Genomic DNA, 19,474 nt, shown 5'->3' with positions numbered 1-19,474 from the left:
TAGCTCCAGTCGGAGCCGCTGTACTCAATATGCAAAGTAAGTACAGCGATCTCCCCTGCTGAGCTGTTGTGTTCTGACAGCCCCTCGTTCTCCACCATTGGCTAAAAACGCTTACTGGGAGACAGTTGCTGCCGGTTTTCCAGCATGCTCGTCCAACAGAAGCTGACCAAACGGATGATTTCTGTTGGACGGCTGTTTTTCTTTTTAACCGACAAATGTCTCCCGACATTCAGCCATGTGTACCCGGTATAAGTGAAAAAAAACACTCCCAAAAGTAAGAGGAATTCCCTTTTAGACAGTTGTCAACAGAACAAGTATCCCCATTAAAAGTTTTACCTTTGTATTTTTCCATCCCTTTTGTCTCCGTGGCAAGGGCCATCAGGACAAAGACAATGCTGTTACTTTAATGCAAATAGGCTGTTCACTTTGCAAGAGAATTTTCACTGTACAAGGGAATTTCCCCCCAGAGCTTACTGAAGGAATTGAAGTTCTGCTCACTTCCATCATCCAATCAAGTGTATGTAAGAAAAAAAAAAAAAAATGTTTTTAATTTTTTTTTCACGTATATGTTTTGGTGTTCTTTGCAAAGTGCGTTTTCATCACATTTTACAAGCTAAGGGAAGATTCCCTTGAATAGTGAACAGTCTTTTTACCTTTAGTAAATCTATTTATTGGGGGAACAGACAGCCTCAGAATCTACTGTAATTCCTGGTATGTAGGCTTTGTGACCTATAGACCATTAGGTGGCAGCAGTGTATATCTTTTCTAAGTGAGGAGGAGACCTATGAGCTGCTTTAACTTGTAAGCACTTCTAGTACAGTACTTGGAGCAGAAAGCAGAATAAGAACGTGAAACACAGTAAGTATACCTATACCACAAAATGATCTCTTTCTTTTGTATATTATGGCAGCTAAACAACAATAATAGTTTTTTAGTACCACTCAAACTTACTTTCCATTTCTTTCTGCTCCTTTTCATGGTGCAAAAGTAATTTTTACTTTTTTCTGCTACCTAAAATGTTATCAGCAGCATGTAAGATGAAAAATTACTAAAACATTACATGTGCTGTTATTATTATTGTGTAAAAAAATGACACAATTTGTTGCCTCTTGATTGTAGGCTTTTAAGTACATAGCAGATGTTATATCGTGACTCTGTTGTACATGTTTTACTGTGTAACTATGTACTATTTTCTCTGTGTTAAGCTTGTGTAGGCAGGGCTCATGTAGGCACAACAGCATTTGCTCCAGTTTAGGAGTACTTACATTGATTTCCCTCTTAACAGTTTAGAAATTAAAGCAGTTTGTATAAAAGCCTATGTATGTGCTCTTTCTAAGGGTCAGTTCACACCACCTGCAGTCCAGTGCATTTTTTTTCTGCATCATAAACGCATGGAAAGTAGGTTATATGGTTTTCAATAGCAAAGTTCATACCAGTGCGGTCAGTTCCAGGGCTTTCCAGTTCCAGAAAAAACATAGAACATGCTGCATTTTTCCTGCACCGAACTTTACTGGAATGCGAAAAACGCTTAAAAAATGCACCAGAACACAACAAAAATGTGCTTAAAATGCGCATGCAGAAATGCATCCGGAAGGGATCTGGAGTGCGTTTTTTGTGGAGTAATCTACCACAGACAAAAGTGCATTTGTACAGCACAGTTGCAGCAAGATTGTTTTTATGTAAATGTTTCGTTGATGATTATCCCCGGACAAAAAAAATGAATCTTCACTTTTATCTGCTTTCAATTTGATGAGTCTTTGTTCTTGTCTATGTTACCATCTTGAGATAACTGAATGACTGCACACAACACACTCAGCATTTCTTGTGAGCATAATTTTAATATTATCTGGGATATTTTATGAACAATGTTTCTAACAGATAAGAATAAGATCATTATTGATTGTGCGATGATACAATAAATCCTTTACAAGTCGGTGAGTGCTATCTCTTCTTTGCTTGTAGCCTAAAAAACAACACTGATGATAACGTAGATTTGCAAAACATGTTGCACTACAACAGATAACGTAAAATAAAATAATGCATATCTACAGTTGTAATATATACTAAACTGATAATACTATTGTATACTTTTGCTACATAGGGGAATTCTCTGTAGAGGCTGAAGAACAGATGGCAACCTGCTTCAGAGAGGTGTATAAGAGTGGGATTAAAGGGAATTATGAGAAATGAGCATTTATAAATAACTTTCAGCTCACGCTCAGAGGTTTCACAATCACTACTGTAGTTACAAGAACAAGGAGACAACAGGTGGCACGTCTCCATCTGCCTATACATCTAATTAAAATGGATATATTTTCTGGACATGTTCTGGTTACTAAAGATGGTGAGAAGGTGGATCCGGAGGAAGCTTTGCAGAATAAAATAGTTGGCTTGTTTTTCTCAGCGGCCTGGGGTTCGCCTTGCAGGGACTTCACCCCTGTGTTGTGTGACTTCTATAGCGAGCTGGTGGAAGAGGCTGACCCTCCTGCTCAGTTTGAAATTGTATTCATCTCTTCAGATAAAAGTGAAGAAGACATGATCGATTACATGCATGACATGCATGGAGAATGGCTGGCGTTACCCTGGCATAACCAATACAGAGAGTAAGTTTCCTTGCTCCAGGATAGGCCATTTAAGTATCTGGATTTTTATTTCATTTTTTTTATATTATCAAAGAATTCAGTATTTACATTGCAGGCCACTAAACCTCTAAGGGCATTAGGCATTGACTTACGCTTCAATGTTGTATTATTGTGCATACCCCTTTAGGCTTGTTTCACACTGCTTAGACAGCAAAGTCATATGACTTTGCCTGCGACTTTGCCCTGCGACTTCCTTCTTACTTGATTCGACTTGGATGCTATTTAGGAGCCTGTACAAGGGCTGAAATCGCACCCAAGTCCAACCAAAGTAGTGCAGGAACCTTTTCTAAAGTCAAAGCTACCTGTGAAGCATCAGTTAGGACGACTCCAGTAGGGAAACTTTGAATTTGACATGTCAACCGACTTGGGGTCTCACAAGTCAGATCCCATGTCCCAGCAATGTGAACCAAGCCTTATTCGCGTGAATGCTGAGTAGAAAGGATACAAAACAATTCAGTGACAAACATGAGCAAATTTTATAGTGAAGTAGAGTCAATGCTGGAGGGCCTTGAGCAAAGAACATTTAAATGATCCTGAGAAAGCATTTCACAAACCCAGGCAATATAGAAGAAATACATAAGCAGGGACTACCTTCAGGTAAAACTGGATGTCAGTTTGATAAGTAGATCCAGAGATCTAGGTTTGGGTTCAAATCTCAATGTTTCCTGTTATAATTGAGGTTAGCCCTGCCCTTCCCAAGACACCCTGTTGGTCTGGACTGATCACATTAAAGGACTAGTAAGAAGGTGTGGGTTGAGTTGGGGCCAAACTTGATTTCAAAATTGAATTTAACAGTTTTGTGACAGATTTTCTTTAAAGTGATCTTGTCACAAAAAGGTTTTGTTCAAGACCCTTATCCCTTAAAAAATAAGTCAGTAAAGTAGGTGTCATTCTCTTGGGTCCCATGGCATTTTCATTGAATCCTTCCGCTGACCTGCAGTGACAGGAAATCACTGGGGGGAATCAGTGAAAGCCGTGGAGGACCACAAAATTTGACACTCTTCTAATGCCCTGTACACATGATCGGTTCATCCGATGAAAACGGTCTGATGGATTTTTTCATCAGATATCCGATGAAGCTGACTTTCATCAGTTTTGCCTACACACCATCTGTTAAAAAAACGATCGTGTCAGAACGCGGTGACATAAAACACAACAACGTGCTGAGAAAAATGAAGTTCAATGCTTCCAAGCATGCGTCTACTTGATTCTGAGCATGCGTTGATATTTGACTGATGTATTTCCCCACAGACGATTGTTTTTTCTATCGTTTTTCAGATAATTTTAAAACAGGTTCTAAGTTTTTTCACCGATGGGAAAAAAAACGATGGGGCCCACACGCGATCGGTTCGTCTGATGAAAACGGTCCATCAGACTGTTTTCATCAGATGAACCGATCGTGTGTACGCGGCAAAAGTGTCGGTTTCCCAGCAAAAGGTGGGGATCCAGTTCCAGTCATCAGAATTGTGAGAATTTACTGAATTTTTTTTACAGGTAAAAGGGGTTAGACCAAAAAATTATTCACAACAGGTTTGTTTTAAGCATGGGTTAAACTTTACACTTCGAGCACATTTTGCTTTCAAATGCCTGTTAGGTCTTTTGCTATATTTATAAATTGTATTTGTTATCTTCACATTTGTTTAATTGAGTCCCGCTTTTCACAAATCCTGATTTCTCTTCTTCTGTAGGAATACTGGGCCAAATCCTCAGCCAGGCGGCGTAACTTAACTTTCAGCAGTTAAGTTACACTGACTTAAAGTTTCTACCTAAGTGCCTGATCCACAAAGCACTTACCTAGAAATTTCAGGCCGTGTAACTTAAGTGCCGCCGTCGTAAGGCGGTCCTCCTCTCCAGGGGGCGTTTATAATTTAAATGAGGCGCGCTCCCGCGCCGGCCGTACTGCGCATGCGTGTGACGTCATTTTCCCGACGTGCAGCGCGCGAACGTAATTGACGCCGGGCGGCTTTGTGGATTGTGACGGGACACTAAAGTTGCGACGGGTGAAAAAAAATATACGCGCCGGGAAAACAAATAATTATTAAAAAAAATGATAACGTCGCTCAGCATGCATTCCTGAGGGAGAACTCCATGCCAATTTTCAAAGAAAAAACCGGCATGGGTTCCCCCCCAGGAGCATACCAGGCCCTTAGGTCTGGTATGGATTGTAAGGAGACCCCCCCACGCCGAAAAATCGACGTAGGGGGTCCCCCTACAATCCATACCAGACCCGTATCCAAAGCACGCTACCCGGCCGGTCAGGAAGGGAGTGGGGACGAGCGAGCGCCCCCCCCTCCTGAGCCGTGCCAGGCCGCATGCCCTCAACATGGGGGGGTTGGGTGCTCTGGGGCAGGGGGGCGCACTGCGGGCCCCCCCACCCCAGAGCACCCTGTCCCCATGTTGATGAGGACAGGACCTCTTCCCGACAACCCTTGCCGTTGGTTGTCGGGGTCTGCGGGCGGGGGGCTTATCGGAATCTGGGAGTCCCCTTTAATAAGGGGGTCCCCAGATACCGGCCCCCCACCCTAAGTGAATGGATATGGGGTACATCGTACCCCTATCCATTCACCTGGAGGCAAAAAGTAAAATTTAGTAAACACACAACACAAGGGTTTTTAAAATAATTTATTATTCTGCTCCGGACGCCCCCCCTGTCTTCTTTATTAGCTCTATTACCAGGGGGGGCTTCTTCTTCCACTCTCCGGGGGTCTTCTTCCACTCTCCGGGGGGGGTTTCTTCTTCCGCTCTCCAGGGGGGGGCTTCTCCGCTCTCCGGGGGTCTTCATCTCTCTTCTCCCCTCTTCCGCTGTTGACTCGGCGAACCCCGGTTCTTCTGCAGATGTCCGGTGCCTTCTTCTTCAGCGCTGGCTGCCTGCTATCTTTGTGTGTTAGCTCAATTTCGAACAGGCAGCCGGCGCGGTCTTCTGTGACGTCAGGTTCTTCTTCTCCCCTCTTCCGATGTTGCCTCGTCGCCTCTTGTCGCTGTAATGATGGAAGCGCGCCTTGCATCCCATTTATATAGGCATCACCGTCCCATCATGCTCCGGTAGGTACCCACGTGGTGATGCCTATATAAATGGGATGCAAGGCGCGCTTCCATCATTACAGCGACAAGAGGCGACGAGGCAACATCGGAAGAGGGGAGAAGAAGAACCTGACGTCACAGAAGACCGCGCCGGCTGCCTGTTCGAAATTGAGCTAACACACAAAGATAGCAGGCAGCCAGCGCTGAAGAAGAAGGCACCGGACATCTGCAGAAGAACCGGGGTTCGCCGAGTCAACAGCGGAAGAGGGGAGAAGAGAGATGAAGACCCCCGGAGAGCGGAGAAGCCCCCCCCCGGAGAGCGGAAGAAGAAACCCCCCCCCGGAGAGTGGAAGAAGACCCCCGGAGAGTGGAAGAAGAAGCCCCCCCTGGTAATAGAGCTAATAAAGAAGACAGGGGGGGCGTCCGGAGCAGAATAATAAATTATTTTAAAAACCCTTGTGTTGTGTGTTTACTAAATTTTACTTTTTGCCTCCAGGTGAATGGATAGGGGTACAATGTACCCCATATCCATTCACTTAGGGTGGGGGGCCGGTATCTGGGGACCCCCTTATTAAAGGGGACTCCCAGATTCCGATAAGCCCCCCGCCCGCAGACCCCGACAAACAACGGCAAGGGTTGTCGGGAAGAGGTCCTGTCCTCATCAACATGGGGACAGGGTGCTCTGGGGTGGGGGGGCCCGCAGTGCGCCCCCCTGCCCCAGAGCACCCAACCCCCCCATGTTGAGGGCATGCGGCCTGGCACGGCTCAGGAGGGGGGGGGCGCTCGCTCGTCCCCACTCCCTTCCTGACCGGCCGGGTAGCGTGCTTTGGATATGGGTCTGGTATGGATTGTAGGGGGACCCCCTACGTCGATTTTTCGGCGTGGGGGGGTCTCCTTACAACCCATACCAGACCTAAGGGCCTGGTATGCTCCTGGGGGGGAACCCATGCCGGTTTGGATTTTACAAATTGCCGTGGAGTTCTCCCTCGGGAATGCATACCAAATGCCGTCGCTTGAATGGGCCTTTACAAGGTGTGACTAACTTTACACTTTGTAAAAGCAGCCCTAGTTTTACACCTGGCAAACTAAAACTTACGGCGAAAAAACGAAGCACAAAAGCTTTGAGGATCGCCCTAAGTGCTAATTTGCATACCAGAAGAGGCATTTCGACTCGAAATGCCCCCAGTGGCGGATGCGGTACTGCATCCTAAGATCCGGCAGTGTAAGTCCCTTACAGATGTCGGATCTTCTGCCTAACTTAGGAAAACTGCTTCTGAGGATCAGTTCCAAAGTTAGAACCAGAGATACGACGGCTTACGCCGGAGTATCTCTTTTGTGGATTTGGCCCACTGAGCTTAGTATAATTTCTTAAATTTCTAAGATGGTGAATATCATCATCATAAACCTTTATCACCTCAATACTTGACACTTTCATTCCCTTCCTGTCCGGGCCATTTTTAAGTTTTCAGCACTTTCACACTTTAAATAACAATTACTCAGTCATGCAACACTGTTCCCAAAATTACATTTTTATAATTTTTTTAAGACAGAGCTTTCTTTTGATGATATTTAATCATCACTGTTTTTTTAAACATTTGCTATATAAATGAAAAAAATGTCAAGAATGATTAAAAAAAGCAAAATTTTCTTAGTTTCTGTTATATAATTTTACAAATATTATTTATTCAAAAATGTAGGACAAAATGTATTATGATCCTGTGAGCCTGGGATAGGTAGCAAGTACAAAGCTTCCTGGGGTGAGCACACTTTCAGGAACAGATACCAGTCCAGTAATATAGTGACAAACAGTGCTGTGTTTATTGGTGCTATTTAAAGGTTTATTTACAGGAGCTGTACAGTGTTCCACAAAATGAACAGAAGAAAAAACTTGCTGTGTCACAGCACTAACTACATAAATCCAAGTTCTAACTATCACGCTAAGCAAGCCTAATTCTTGTCAGTCTCCACATATGCAATGTTCCAGCTTTCACCATCCTTCAGCTCTCAGGCTGCGTACACACGACAAGACCAGCAAGAAACTCGATAGGAGATGTATTCTGCCGAGAAAACCAGTCGTGTACACTTTTCGCCGAGAAACCCGTCGGGAAACTCGTCGAGCCAAAAAGAGAGCATGTTCTCTATTTCCTCGACGGGCAATGGGAAAATTTGGCTCAACAAGCTTTTTGACAGCCGAACAAGGAACTCGACGGGGAAAACTATGTGTTTCGCCCCTTGGAGTTTCTCGGACGTGTGTACGCGGCCTCACATGACTTAGGCTGGCCATACATTATACAATTTTCTTGCACAATTTTCCTTTAGATTTACCAAAATCATATAAAATGAGGTCAAACCTAAACACTTTCAATTTGAATGCAATCAATCAGAATCTAAGGTAAATCTAAAGGAATTGAATAAGAAAATTGTATAATGTATGGCTAGCTTTATGTGTTCCCCAGGCTCTCGAGCACCGACTCAAGGTTTAGGTGATCCTAAACTGCCACAAGGGAGAGTTGCAAAACCTAAACTGGATATAAAATCATAGGTCTCTAAAAGTGTATGAGAGGAGCTTGGGAACATAAAGACACTATACTTCCGCTGCGGAAGTGATGAGGATTTTTTATTTATTTTTTACACTATGATTGCTTATTACAGGGATGATCACTGTGAAAGCAATACATTTAACTGTCATGAATGGCTTTCATTCATGATTCGTTGTTTACTATTGTATCACATGGTACAGGGTCACTGTCATTGTACCTTGTCATCATTGTGACCAATCACAGAGATCCCAATAGTAATGATCCCAATGCTATCATGAATGGATGCCATTACATGGACATGTGATAGCTGAGAGAGGTCAAAACAATCACATAGTATCTGGGCCAAGTACAGCAGCCCGGTACCGACAACTGTGATCTACTGTCACAGCAGTCACAGATCGCAACGCTGCTTGCCCCAGTGGTGTGTGTGCAAGGTGCACGAGTGGGAGGATGTACAGGTACCTAGGTCCTTTTAATTATTTTTTTTAAACTATATCTAACTCGGGGGTGGGGGTGAAGAAGGCTCATTTCTGCACACAAGAGGACCATGTCCCAGTACTGCATTGTTATTTTATATAGCCTATATGGGGTATAGCAAAGGTGGTGATTAAGATAAATCTCTTTGCTTGGGCCCTTTAAACTAGACACAACTGTTATAAGTAGGGATGAGCCAAACATCCCCCGGTTCGGTTCACAGCAGAACATGCGAACAGGCAAAAAAATCTGTTCGAACACGCGAACACCGTTAAAGTCTATGGGACACGAACATGAAAAATCAAAAGTGCAAATTTTAAGGGTTAATATGCAAGTTATTGTCATCAAAAATGTTTGGGGACCTGGGTCCTGCCCCAGGGGACATGTATCAATGCAAAATAAGTTTTAAAAACTAATTTTTTTTTTCCGGGAGCAGTGATTTTAATAATGCTTAAAGTGAAACAATAAAAATGAAATATTCCTTTAAATGTAGTACCTAGGGGGTGTCTATAGTATGCCTGTAAAATAGCGCATGTTTCCCGTGTTTGTAACAGTCTCTGCACAAAATGACATTTCTAATGAATGAATTGTCGGGTCCCGGCAATACAGATCAAAGTCATTGGAAAAAAACGGCATGGGTTCCCCCCTTAGACCATTACCAGGCCCTTTGGGTCTGGTATGAATATTAAGGGGAACCCTGAAACAAAATTAAAAAAATGCATAAGGGTCCCCCCCAAATTCCATATCAGCCCCTTCATTGAGTTGTTCATGGACATTAAATAAAGATAATTTATTTGTTTATTCACATATTTTCATGATCACTGTGTGAAATTAAGTATTGCATTTTCTTTTCACTTCATATATATGCACCTTATTTGTTTAAGCTTGAAACACTAAGCACGTATATGTTATTTGTGTGTAATTATTTTGTGGTCGATAATGCACATTGGCCCAGATTCAGAAAGAACTTACGCCAAAGTATCTACTGATATGCCGCGTAAGTCCACGGATGCGCCGTCGTATCTATGCGCCGTATTCAGCAAACAAGATACGCCTGAATTTGGGCTTCATACGACCGACATAAGTCTCCTACGCCATCGTATCTTGGGTGCATATTTACGCTGGCCGCAAGGGGCACTTCCATTGATTTACGCGTCGAATATGTAAATGACCTAGATACGCCGATTCACGAACGTACTTGCGCCCGTTGCTGTAATCTACGCCGTTTACGTAAGGCGTACGTCCGGCGTATAGTTATTCCACCTAAAGCAGGTGTAAGTCATGTTAGGGTATGGACGACGGAACAGCCGTAGTATTTTACGTTGTTTACGGAAGTGGTACGTGAATGGGGCTGGGCGTAGGTTACGTTCACGTCGTTGCCATTGAGCCGGCGTATCTTAGGGAGTAAATTTGACGTGATTCTGAGCATGCGCTCGCATGTGCCGTTCGGCCTTTCATTTACATGGGGTCACGCTTCATTTTTAATAGATCACGCCCACTACCTCCCTACTTTAAATTAGGTGGGCTTACGCCGGCCAATTTACGTTACGCTGGCGCAACGTAGGGGGCGAGTGCTTAGTGAATACTGCTCTTGCCTCTCAAAGTTACGTCGGCGTAGCGCATATGAGATGCGCTACGCCGGCACAAAGATGTGCCGCTCTACCTGAATCCGGCTAATTGTTTGTTCCTTCATTTTAAAATAGTGCAGCATCCATTTTATATTATTTTGGTGTCTGTCACTTTATGCTTGCAGTTCATTCATTTTATTCATGCTCCTTATGTACTCTGTTGGGAACTACATCTATTTTCAATAAACCAAAATGTGTGTAAATTTCTCATACTTGGGGAAAAAATAATACCTACACCAAAATGATTTGAATAATTATTACTGATTACAATTTTAAATCATTAAATTAAAGCGGGAGTTCACCCGAATTTTTTTTTTTTAACATTAGATTGATGCAAATTTTGTCAAGGGGAATCGGGTAGTTTTTTTTAAATAGAAGCAGTACTTACCGTTTTAGAGAGCGATCGTCTCCGCCGCTTCCGGGTATGGTCTTCGGGACTGGGCGTTCCTATTTAATTGACAGGCTTCCAACGGTCGCATACATCGCGTCACGAGTAGCCGAAAGAAACCGAACGTCGGTGCGGCTCTATACGGAGCCTGCGCACCGACGTTCAGCTACTTTCGGAAAATCGTGACGCGATGTATGCGACCGTCGGAAGCCTGTCGGAAGCCTGTCAATCAAGTAGGAACGCCCAGTCCCGCAGCCCATACCCGGAAGCGGCGGAGAAGATGCATCACTAAAGCGGTAAGTACTGCTTTGATTGTAAAAAAAACACCCGATTCCCCTTGACAAAACGAGCCTCAATCTAATGTTAAAAAAAAGGTTTTTGGGTGAACCTCCACTTTAAGCATATTCTAGGAGACACAAATTTAGTACTCATTAAACATGTTATAAATACATCTGGGGTACACATATCTCTAATCTAGTAGTCTATTTCAAGAGTAGGGAGTCTAGTTTTTTTTTATAATTTCCAGTTAAATCCTTAATAGGAACATCAGAAAAAAATGTTATATCTGAATTGTTCTCTAAACAACACCCCAAAGCCATTAAAAAAATAAAAAAACAAGCCTTAATTTTTAACCCAAAAAGTTGATAGTTGCAAGTTGATTGGTTGCTGTGCACAAACATTCTTTTTCTTGTTAGCACGTTGGCTCAGTGACTTCCCCCCCTTCTTTAAATGTTACTGCAGGTAGTTAAGGCATATATGAATAGGCTTTTTAGCCGTTAGATAGTGCTGTGCTCATAGTAAGTATATAATCTGCATCCCAATAGAAAAAACATGTCACTGGTATACAGTAAAGCACAAAAATGTATTATTTTATCTTCATATGCGGACAGAGCTACTAATAGGGGGGACCACCACTCCTCCTGTTGGGGGCCCAGGCAAATAGGGGGCCCAGACAGCAGGAGGATCAGTGGAGCAGAGAATGAAGGATGACAGAACAATGCCCTGTGTGTCTCTCACGCAGCAACTGAAAGCCGGTTTCTCCCCCTCTCCCTCCCACCGGCTTTCAGCTGCAGGGTGAGAGACACACGTTGCCTAGTTTAGAGGCTGCTGGGCTAAGTTGTGCCCACCCAGATTTCAGTTCTGACCCCAGGCCGGCCCTCCCTTGGATACTGTGCCTGGCTGGCCACCACTGAGCTCCTTCCCCCACCCCAACCCCTACCTGCACTCAGGACCAGGACAAGGAGACGGAAGCCTGGAGGCTGGAACAGTGAGAGAAGAAGAGGCAGAGAGGGTGGAGCCAGGAGGAGGTGTGCTGTTGTGTTCTCCCCTCCTGTCAGAGGAGCATTCATCTATACAGCACATGAGACAGGATCGCTCTTACTGTAGGTCGCATTGTACTCTACACATGGGCAGGGATGGGCGGCTGTCTGTGTTGGGAACTGTAATAGGGTCTTAGGGAGGGGGATACTGTATGTGCTAGAAGGACGAATGGGGGGGGGGGGGGCTAGGATGAGGGTTTGGTTGAACCATGACAGGATATGTTTGTGCTAGGAGGGGGGTGGGGGAATTAGTGCTGGGGGGAAATTGGGTTGGGAGGAAGAAGTTGTGCTGGGAAGGGTAATTTAGAGGGGGTTTTGCTAGGAAGAATGATTTGTGGGAATTTGTCCTGCGAGGGGGGATTAAAGAAAGAAAATGTGTACAGGGAGGGGAGATGGGGGAGGCTTTGTGCTAGGAGGGGGTGGGGGAATTTGGGTTTATAGGAGGGATTGGCTAAATTTGTGCTGGAAGGGGGGATTTAGGGAAGAAGATTTGTACTAGGATAGAAAGTTTGAGAGGAAAGAGGATGTGTCCTGATTTTTTGGGGTGAGGGAGATTTGTGCTAGGAGGGGGAATTGGGGTGGGATTTGAGCTGGGGGATGGGATTGGGGTGGCAAATATTTGTGCTGGGAGGGGGTATTAGAACTGGGAGTTGGCGAAATATGTGCATTATTGTTTAGGCATAATTTTGGCTTGAAGATGGAATTTATGGGCTAGATTCAGTAAGAATCGCCTATCTTTAGGTGGGCGTAGCGTATCTCATATACGCTACGCCGCCGTAACTTTGAGAGGCGAGTCCCGTATTCTGAAAGAATTTGCGCCCGAAGTTACGGCGGCGTAGCGTATATGGGCCGGCGTAAGCCCGCCTAATTCAAAATAGGCTGGTAGGGGGGGTGTTGTATGCTAATTAATCGTGACCCCACGTAATTGACGCTTTCAACGAATGGCGCATGCGCCGTCCGTGAAAGTATCCCGGTGCACATTTTCGAAATCACACCGCAAATAGTCAATGCTTTCGACGTGAACGTAACTTACGCACAGCCCTATTCGCGTACGACTTACGTAAACGACGCAAAATTTGACGCTGTCCTGAAGTCCATACTTAAGATTGGCTACGCCTCATATAGCAGGGGTAACTTTACGCTGGAAAAAGCCTTACGTAAACGACGTAAAACAATGCGCCGGGCGCACGTACGTTTCTGAATCGGCGTATCTAGCTCATTTGCATATTCTACGTGGAAATCAATGGAAGCGCCACCTAGCGGCCAGCGTAAATATGCACCCTAAGATACGATGACGTAGGAGACTTACGCCGCTCGTATCTAGGCAACATTGAGGCATATCTGATTCTATGAATCAGGCGCCGAGATGCGACGGCCCGCATTCGGAGTTACGACAGCGTATCTGGAGATACGCCGACGTAACTCCTTTATGAATCTAGCCCTATGTTTTTTTATGTATGACGGAATGTATTTGTCCACCAATAGTGATTTTAATGTATTTTTTTGTGAATCATCTTGATATTTTTGCTGGGGGGGCCCATCCGGTAGACTGTTCAGGGGGCCCTGTGATTACAAACAGCAGCCCTGTATGCTGACAACTGGGATAAGCAAATCTGCCTGGGTTTGGTTTGTGGGGGGGGGTGCTTTTGTCGAATCCTGCTTGAAATTGGCAACATTTTAACTTAGCTTTGAAGTCTATGGGTTGGTGGGTGGGGGAGTGTAAATCTTGATACTAAATTCTGGGCAATTTGAAGTTAATAGGTAGTCTATTGTCAAAAAAGGGTGTGGGTAGCTAAGTATTGCTATGGGGGACATTTGACAAAGCAAGATATTTTTAAAATACCATACAGTAGACAGTGGGTCCTTTTGTAGGGCTGCCATTAGATTTGGATGATTAAAGAGAACCTGTTCCAAAGTCATCTCCTCACATCAGGAGTCCTCATCGGAGTGTTCCCTTACTTCAGGTGTCCACATGAGAGTGAATCACTTCCAGTGGAACAATCACCAATTCTTAAACACATTCACCATCACTGAGGCTTAGTGGCAGCACCTTTGACTGAGGATTGGGCCAATTGATTTAGGGCAGCATTCTGATGGGGACACCTTGTGCAAGAGAGAACTCTGATGTGGACACCTGAATTAAGGGTATGCTCAGGTGAGGAGAGGAGTCTGGAACAGGTTTTCTTTAATCATCCAAATCTAATGGTAGCTTAATACAAACTAGCATATCCTGTTCACTCCTGCACCACCTCTGCACTACTTGATGTTACTTATGGGTTGTGACTCATGAAGCCTGCCAAGTGAACAGGGAAAACTGGTTCCTTGCATCTCTGTTACACTGTGTGACATACTATCAGTGACTCACACACAATGTGAACATTATGCCCCCTGACTTTTTAACTGTATCCGCAGATATAATAGGCAAGAGCCAGTCCTGTTCTGAACTTATATTTAAGATACTGTTAGCCAGATTCAGAGAGATCGGCGTATCTTTTGGCCGGCGTAGCACATCCCATTTGCACTACGCCGACGTAACATAGTGAGGCAAGGCCAGTATTCACAAAGCACTTGCTCCGTAAGTTACGTCGGCGTAGCGAAAATGGGCCGGCGTAACCCTGCCTAATTCAAAGTAGGCAGGTAGTGGGCGTGCTACATTTAAATTAACCGTGACCCCATGTAAATGAAGGACCGTTCGTACGGTGCATGCGCGCGCATGCTCAGAATCACGTCGCAAATACTCCCTACGATACGACGGCTCAATGCATACGACGTGAACCTAACTTACGCCCAGCCCCATTCACGTACGACTTACGTAGACGACGTAAAATCCGTCAGTACTTCCGACGTCCAAACCTTTGCATGGGCTGCGCCATCTTTTTGCTGGTTTATCTTTACGCTGGAAAAAGGCCTTACGTAAACGGCGTAGCTTACTGCGACGGGCATACATACATTCGTGAATCGGCGTATCTTGCTCATTTACATATTTGATGCGTAAATCAACGTAAGCGCCCCCTAGCGGCCAGCGTAAATATGCACCCAAGATACGACGGCGTAGGAGACTTATGTCGGTCGTATCTTGGCAACATTCAGGCGTAGCTCATTTTAAGAATGAGCGCATAGATACGACGGCGCATTTTCAGACTTACAATGGCGTATCTACTGATACGTCGGCGTAAGTCTCTCTGAATCTGGCCCTGTATGTCAATTCCAGTTTTAAATCCTGATCACAATCTGTGTATCCAAAATACAAGTGCTAATAACACTTTTGTGTTCTGTAAATAATTATTCTCAGATTCAGCATTGTGTAATGCCTGAAGAGAAACCTAACTTGTTTTGAAAGCTTGCAATTTAACTACTTCCCGCTGCTACAGGGCGACCGCCCTGTGCCGGATTACAAACAGTATATATTCATGATCCTGCACCTACGGGTATCAGGCCCGATGTCCACCGGTACCCGCTGATCATTCGGTGCACAGGCAGAACAGCAATCTGTCTATGTAAACAAGACAGATTGCTATTCTGTCAGCACAGAAGGCATGGATCCTGTGTTTCTTTAAAGCAGAAACACCAATCCATGCCTTCCACTAGTAAAAGCACCTCCCCCACTACACTGAAACATTAGCTAGGCACGCAGTTAAACCTTTGGTCGCCCTGATGTTAACCCCTTCCTTACCATTGTTGTTAGTATAGTGTCAGTGCACATTTTTAGCACTGATTACTGTAAAAATGTCACTGGTCCTCAAAAAAGTGTCACTTAGGTGTCTGATTTGTCTACCGTACTATCACAGTCCCACTATAAGTCACTGATCTCCACCATTACCAGTAAAAAAAAAAAATATCCTATAGTGTGTAGACTCTTAAGCCCTGTACACAGGATATCTGATGGAATCTAATCCGATGGATTTTTTCGTCGCATATCCAATGAAGCTGACTTTCATCAGTCTTGCCTATACAACATCAGTCAAAAATCCGATCGTGTCCAAACGCGGTGACGTACAACACTACGACGAGCCGAAAAATATGAAGTTCAATGCTTCCAAGCATGCGTCAACTTGATTCTGAGCATGCATCAGATTTTTCTATCTTTTTTTTATCCATAGAAAAAATGTAAAACATGTTCTAATTTTTTACATCGATGGAAATAAAACCGATGGGGCCCACACACGATCGGTTTGCCCGATGAAAACTGTCCATCGGTCGGTTTTCAGCGGACAAACCGATCGTGTGTACAGGGCTTAAAACGTTTACACAAACCAATCAATATACGCTTATTGGGATTTTTTTTACCAAAAATATGTAGTAGAATACATATTGGCCTAAATTGATGAAATCATTTTTTTTTTAAGTTTTTTTTATTGGATATGTTTTAGAGCAGAAAGTAAAAAATATTGTTTTGTTTTCTTCAAAATTGGCTGACGTTCTTTGTTTATAGCACAAAAAATAAATACCGCAGAGGTGATCAAATACCACCAAAATACAACTCTATTTGTGGGGGAAAGGGGCATAAAATTTATTTGGGCATAGTGTCGTACGACACTGTGAAATTGTTAGTTAAAGTAAAGCCTCGTACACGGTTTGTTTGTTGGACGACCGAGCGTCTGATTTTTGTCAAAAGCGTGTGTGCAGCTTTTTGTCTAGCATACTAAGGCCGCGTACACACGATTGGTTAAACCGATGAGAACGATCTGATGGACCGTTTTCATCGGTCCAAACCGATCGTGTGTGGGCGCCATCGGTTATTTAACCATCAGTTAAAAAAAAGCCAACTTGTTTTAAATTTAACCGATGAATTCCAAACCGATACCAAAAAAACAATCGCTAGTAGGCACGTCCATCGGTTAAAAATCCACGCATGCTCAGAATCAAGTCGACGCATTCTTGGACGCATTGAACTTCATTTTTTTCAGCACGTCGTGTTTTACGTCACCGCGTTCTGACACGATCGTTTTTTTAACTGATGGTGTGTAGGCGTGACAGACCATCAGTGAGCTTCATCGGTTAACCGATGAAAACGGTCCATCAGACCGTTCTAATCGGATGGACCGATCGTGTGTACAGGGCATAACTATCCGCAAATAGTCATTTGACAAATACGAATGTAGTGATGTACTATGAGTGTATAAAGAGGAAGTTAATTTCTTAAGTGCCACCCTTTGGGCCCCTTCTGCTATTTTCGTCTTAGTAGAAGTTTGGTAAGCGTTGATTTGCGATTTTCAGATCGTACAAAACAAATTCCTTTTAAAATAAGTTTGGCATAACTACATCAGTATCACCAGCAAAGCAGCTTCATTATTATCCCATTAAAGAAGATGACAATTTTGACATTTCATAAATTTCCGCGTCATGAATGATAATTTTAGATTACGATCAATAGTTTACAAGACCGAACTCTTCCCAGTTGTTACTTGATTCCGAGCATGCATGTTTGTACTTTTGATTTTTGTGTGATGGATTTCTGTACTGACCATTCAAAAATCAGACGTTGAGTTCAGATCAGACAAACATTTTATAGCCTGCACATTCAGCTTTTGTCTGATGTAAAAGTCAAATCGTCTGTCGAATGCACTGTACTAACGATCCAAAAATCCGCAGACAGCTCGTCTTCAGACTTTTCCCTTCTGGTTTTCGTACCGTGTGTACGAGGCCCAATGCAGTGCCGTATAGCAAAAAATGGCCTTGTCATTAAGGGGATAAAACCTTCCGGAGGTCAAGTTGTTAAAGAACTTGAATTCAGCTTATATCAATTGCAAATATTCTGCTTTCATTGATGGCTAGTATGTTCCAACAGTATGGCTACAACCTTTGCTCAAATCTGGTAAACTGACCACGGGCATCTTTACAAATTAGTCATACTCAAGTGAACTCAGGACTTATTTCTTGCCACTGATATAGATCATCTGTAAATAGATTCACTTTGTTTTATGAATCAAATTTTTACCTTCTCATTTTTTTTTCTTTTTAATCAGATAAAAGGCTTATTGAGATAACAGTACTGAATATAAAGTCACAGGAAATGTATTATCAACTGGTAAAGACCATATCTAGAGACCTTTGTATCCGGGGCATTAGGACCACCAGATTCTAATTTTACTCTCTTTCTTTTTTCAGTGAATTAAAGAACAAGTACAAAATTACAGCTATACCAAAACTGGTGATTGTAAAACAAAATGGAGATGTAATTACAGACAAGGGAAGAAAACAAATACGAGATAGAGGAATAGCTTGTTTCCGAACATGGCTTGAAGTGGCAGATATCTTTCAGAACTTTACAAGCAAATGACACATACGTTTTCTCTCTCTTTTTTTTTTTTTTCAATTGAGAAGCAATACTTGGTCTAAAATCACATATCTGAAATATAAACTCTGTGTGTTGCTCATAGCAGACAGTTTAAAATCTTTGCATGAATATGACAGTAAGAGAATGAAAGCTTGAATCAAATTTGGTGCTGTGGGACAGTAACGTCCGTTCCTATTTCAAATTATTTGATACATGAGGACCATTGTCATTAATTTCAGGTATAGGTGTATAGTTCTATATATTACCTATATTTTCCCAATTTGTGCAGACAGGTATGAAATTATTACTGGATTGCATTAATCTGGAAATTATTGCACTATATTGTTTTTTTTATATGATTTGTAAAATGTTATATTGTTTTAGATTTAAATGATTTAGAAACCAATATGTAAGTGCATTATTTATCAATAAAGGAGATAGAGTGACTTTTTTGCACTATTTTTTATAAATACATTTCGGTTACTTAATCTCCTGTGGGGCTTTTAATTCTAATCTAATTTCCCTACCAGAATATACCAAAATACACAATAGAATCATGTTGGAATTTATAAGGCTCACTGGAGAAATCAATATGCAAAACATTGCCGTTCTAGTCAAAGTGTTCCCTAGCCAAACAAAAGAATTCAAAATAAATCTAAAACCAAAACATATCTTTTCATTTTGACGTGGGAATTAGTAAAAAGAACATTTTACCAAATGGGAAAACCCATCTCAGATTTTGTTTGCCATTTGTGCCACATTGTCTTGGAGACATAACAGGAATTGAGAGGAAATGGCTCCAATGGCAGACATCTGTATCCAGAACACGTGTCCCAATTGGAATATTTTACTATTGCTGTTCAGGTGACAACCCAAGCTTTTAGATCAGTGGTTCTCAACTCCTGTCCTCAGGGCCCACTAACAGGCCAGATTTTAAGTATTAGGCTCCATGCATACTGAAGCTGATAAACTGCAGTTTATTGGCGTTTTGGCTTTTTTTTTTTAAAGTCCATAAACTGAACTCTCTGTTAGCCTATGTGCCCATGCACACCTGGGCGTTTGTTAGTGTTAATGAGCTTTGGAGTTTATTGGCTTTTTTTTCTGAACGCCCGAAATTTGCGTTCAAAGTGCCGTTTTTCGGAGGGAAAAAACGCAGAAAAACGCTCAAAAAACACCAAAAACGCT

General features: G+C 43.0%; 1 protein-coding gene across 2 annotated transcripts; it reads left to right on the top strand.

The window, feature by feature from the left end:
- The first annotated feature begins 809 nt into the window (after positions 1 to 809).
- On the top strand, positions 810 to 18,736 carry NXNL2 (nucleoredoxin like 2). 2 transcript variants are annotated; one of them, XM_040355146.1, is made up of 3 exons: positions 810 to 858; positions 2,102 to 2,603; positions 18,121 to 18,736. In XM_040355146.1, the coding sequence occupies exons 2-3, from the start codon at positions 2,305 to 2,307 to the stop codon at positions 18,290 to 18,292; spliced, it is 471 nt and encodes a 156-aa protein (XP_040211080.1). In that variant the 5' UTR covers positions 810 to 858; positions 2,102 to 2,304; the 3' UTR covers positions 18,293 to 18,736. The 2 variants fall into 2 exon arrangements, with proteins under 2 accessions (XP_040211080.1, XP_040211088.1); XM_040355154.1 differs by lacking the exon at positions 810 to 858 and adding an exon at positions 1,257 to 1,934.
- The last annotated feature ends 738 nt before the right edge of the window (positions 18,737 to 19,474 follow it).

The sequence above is a fragment of the Rana temporaria genome, chromosome 1, assembly GCF_905171775.1.
Source record: "Rana temporaria chromosome 1, aRanTem1.1, whole genome shotgun sequence".
Classification (NCBI taxonomy): domain Eukaryota; kingdom Metazoa; phylum Chordata; class Amphibia; order Anura; family Ranidae; genus Rana; species Rana temporaria.
Note: the sequence above shows the minus strand (reverse complement) of the source record. Positions and strands in the feature narration are given on the sequence as shown.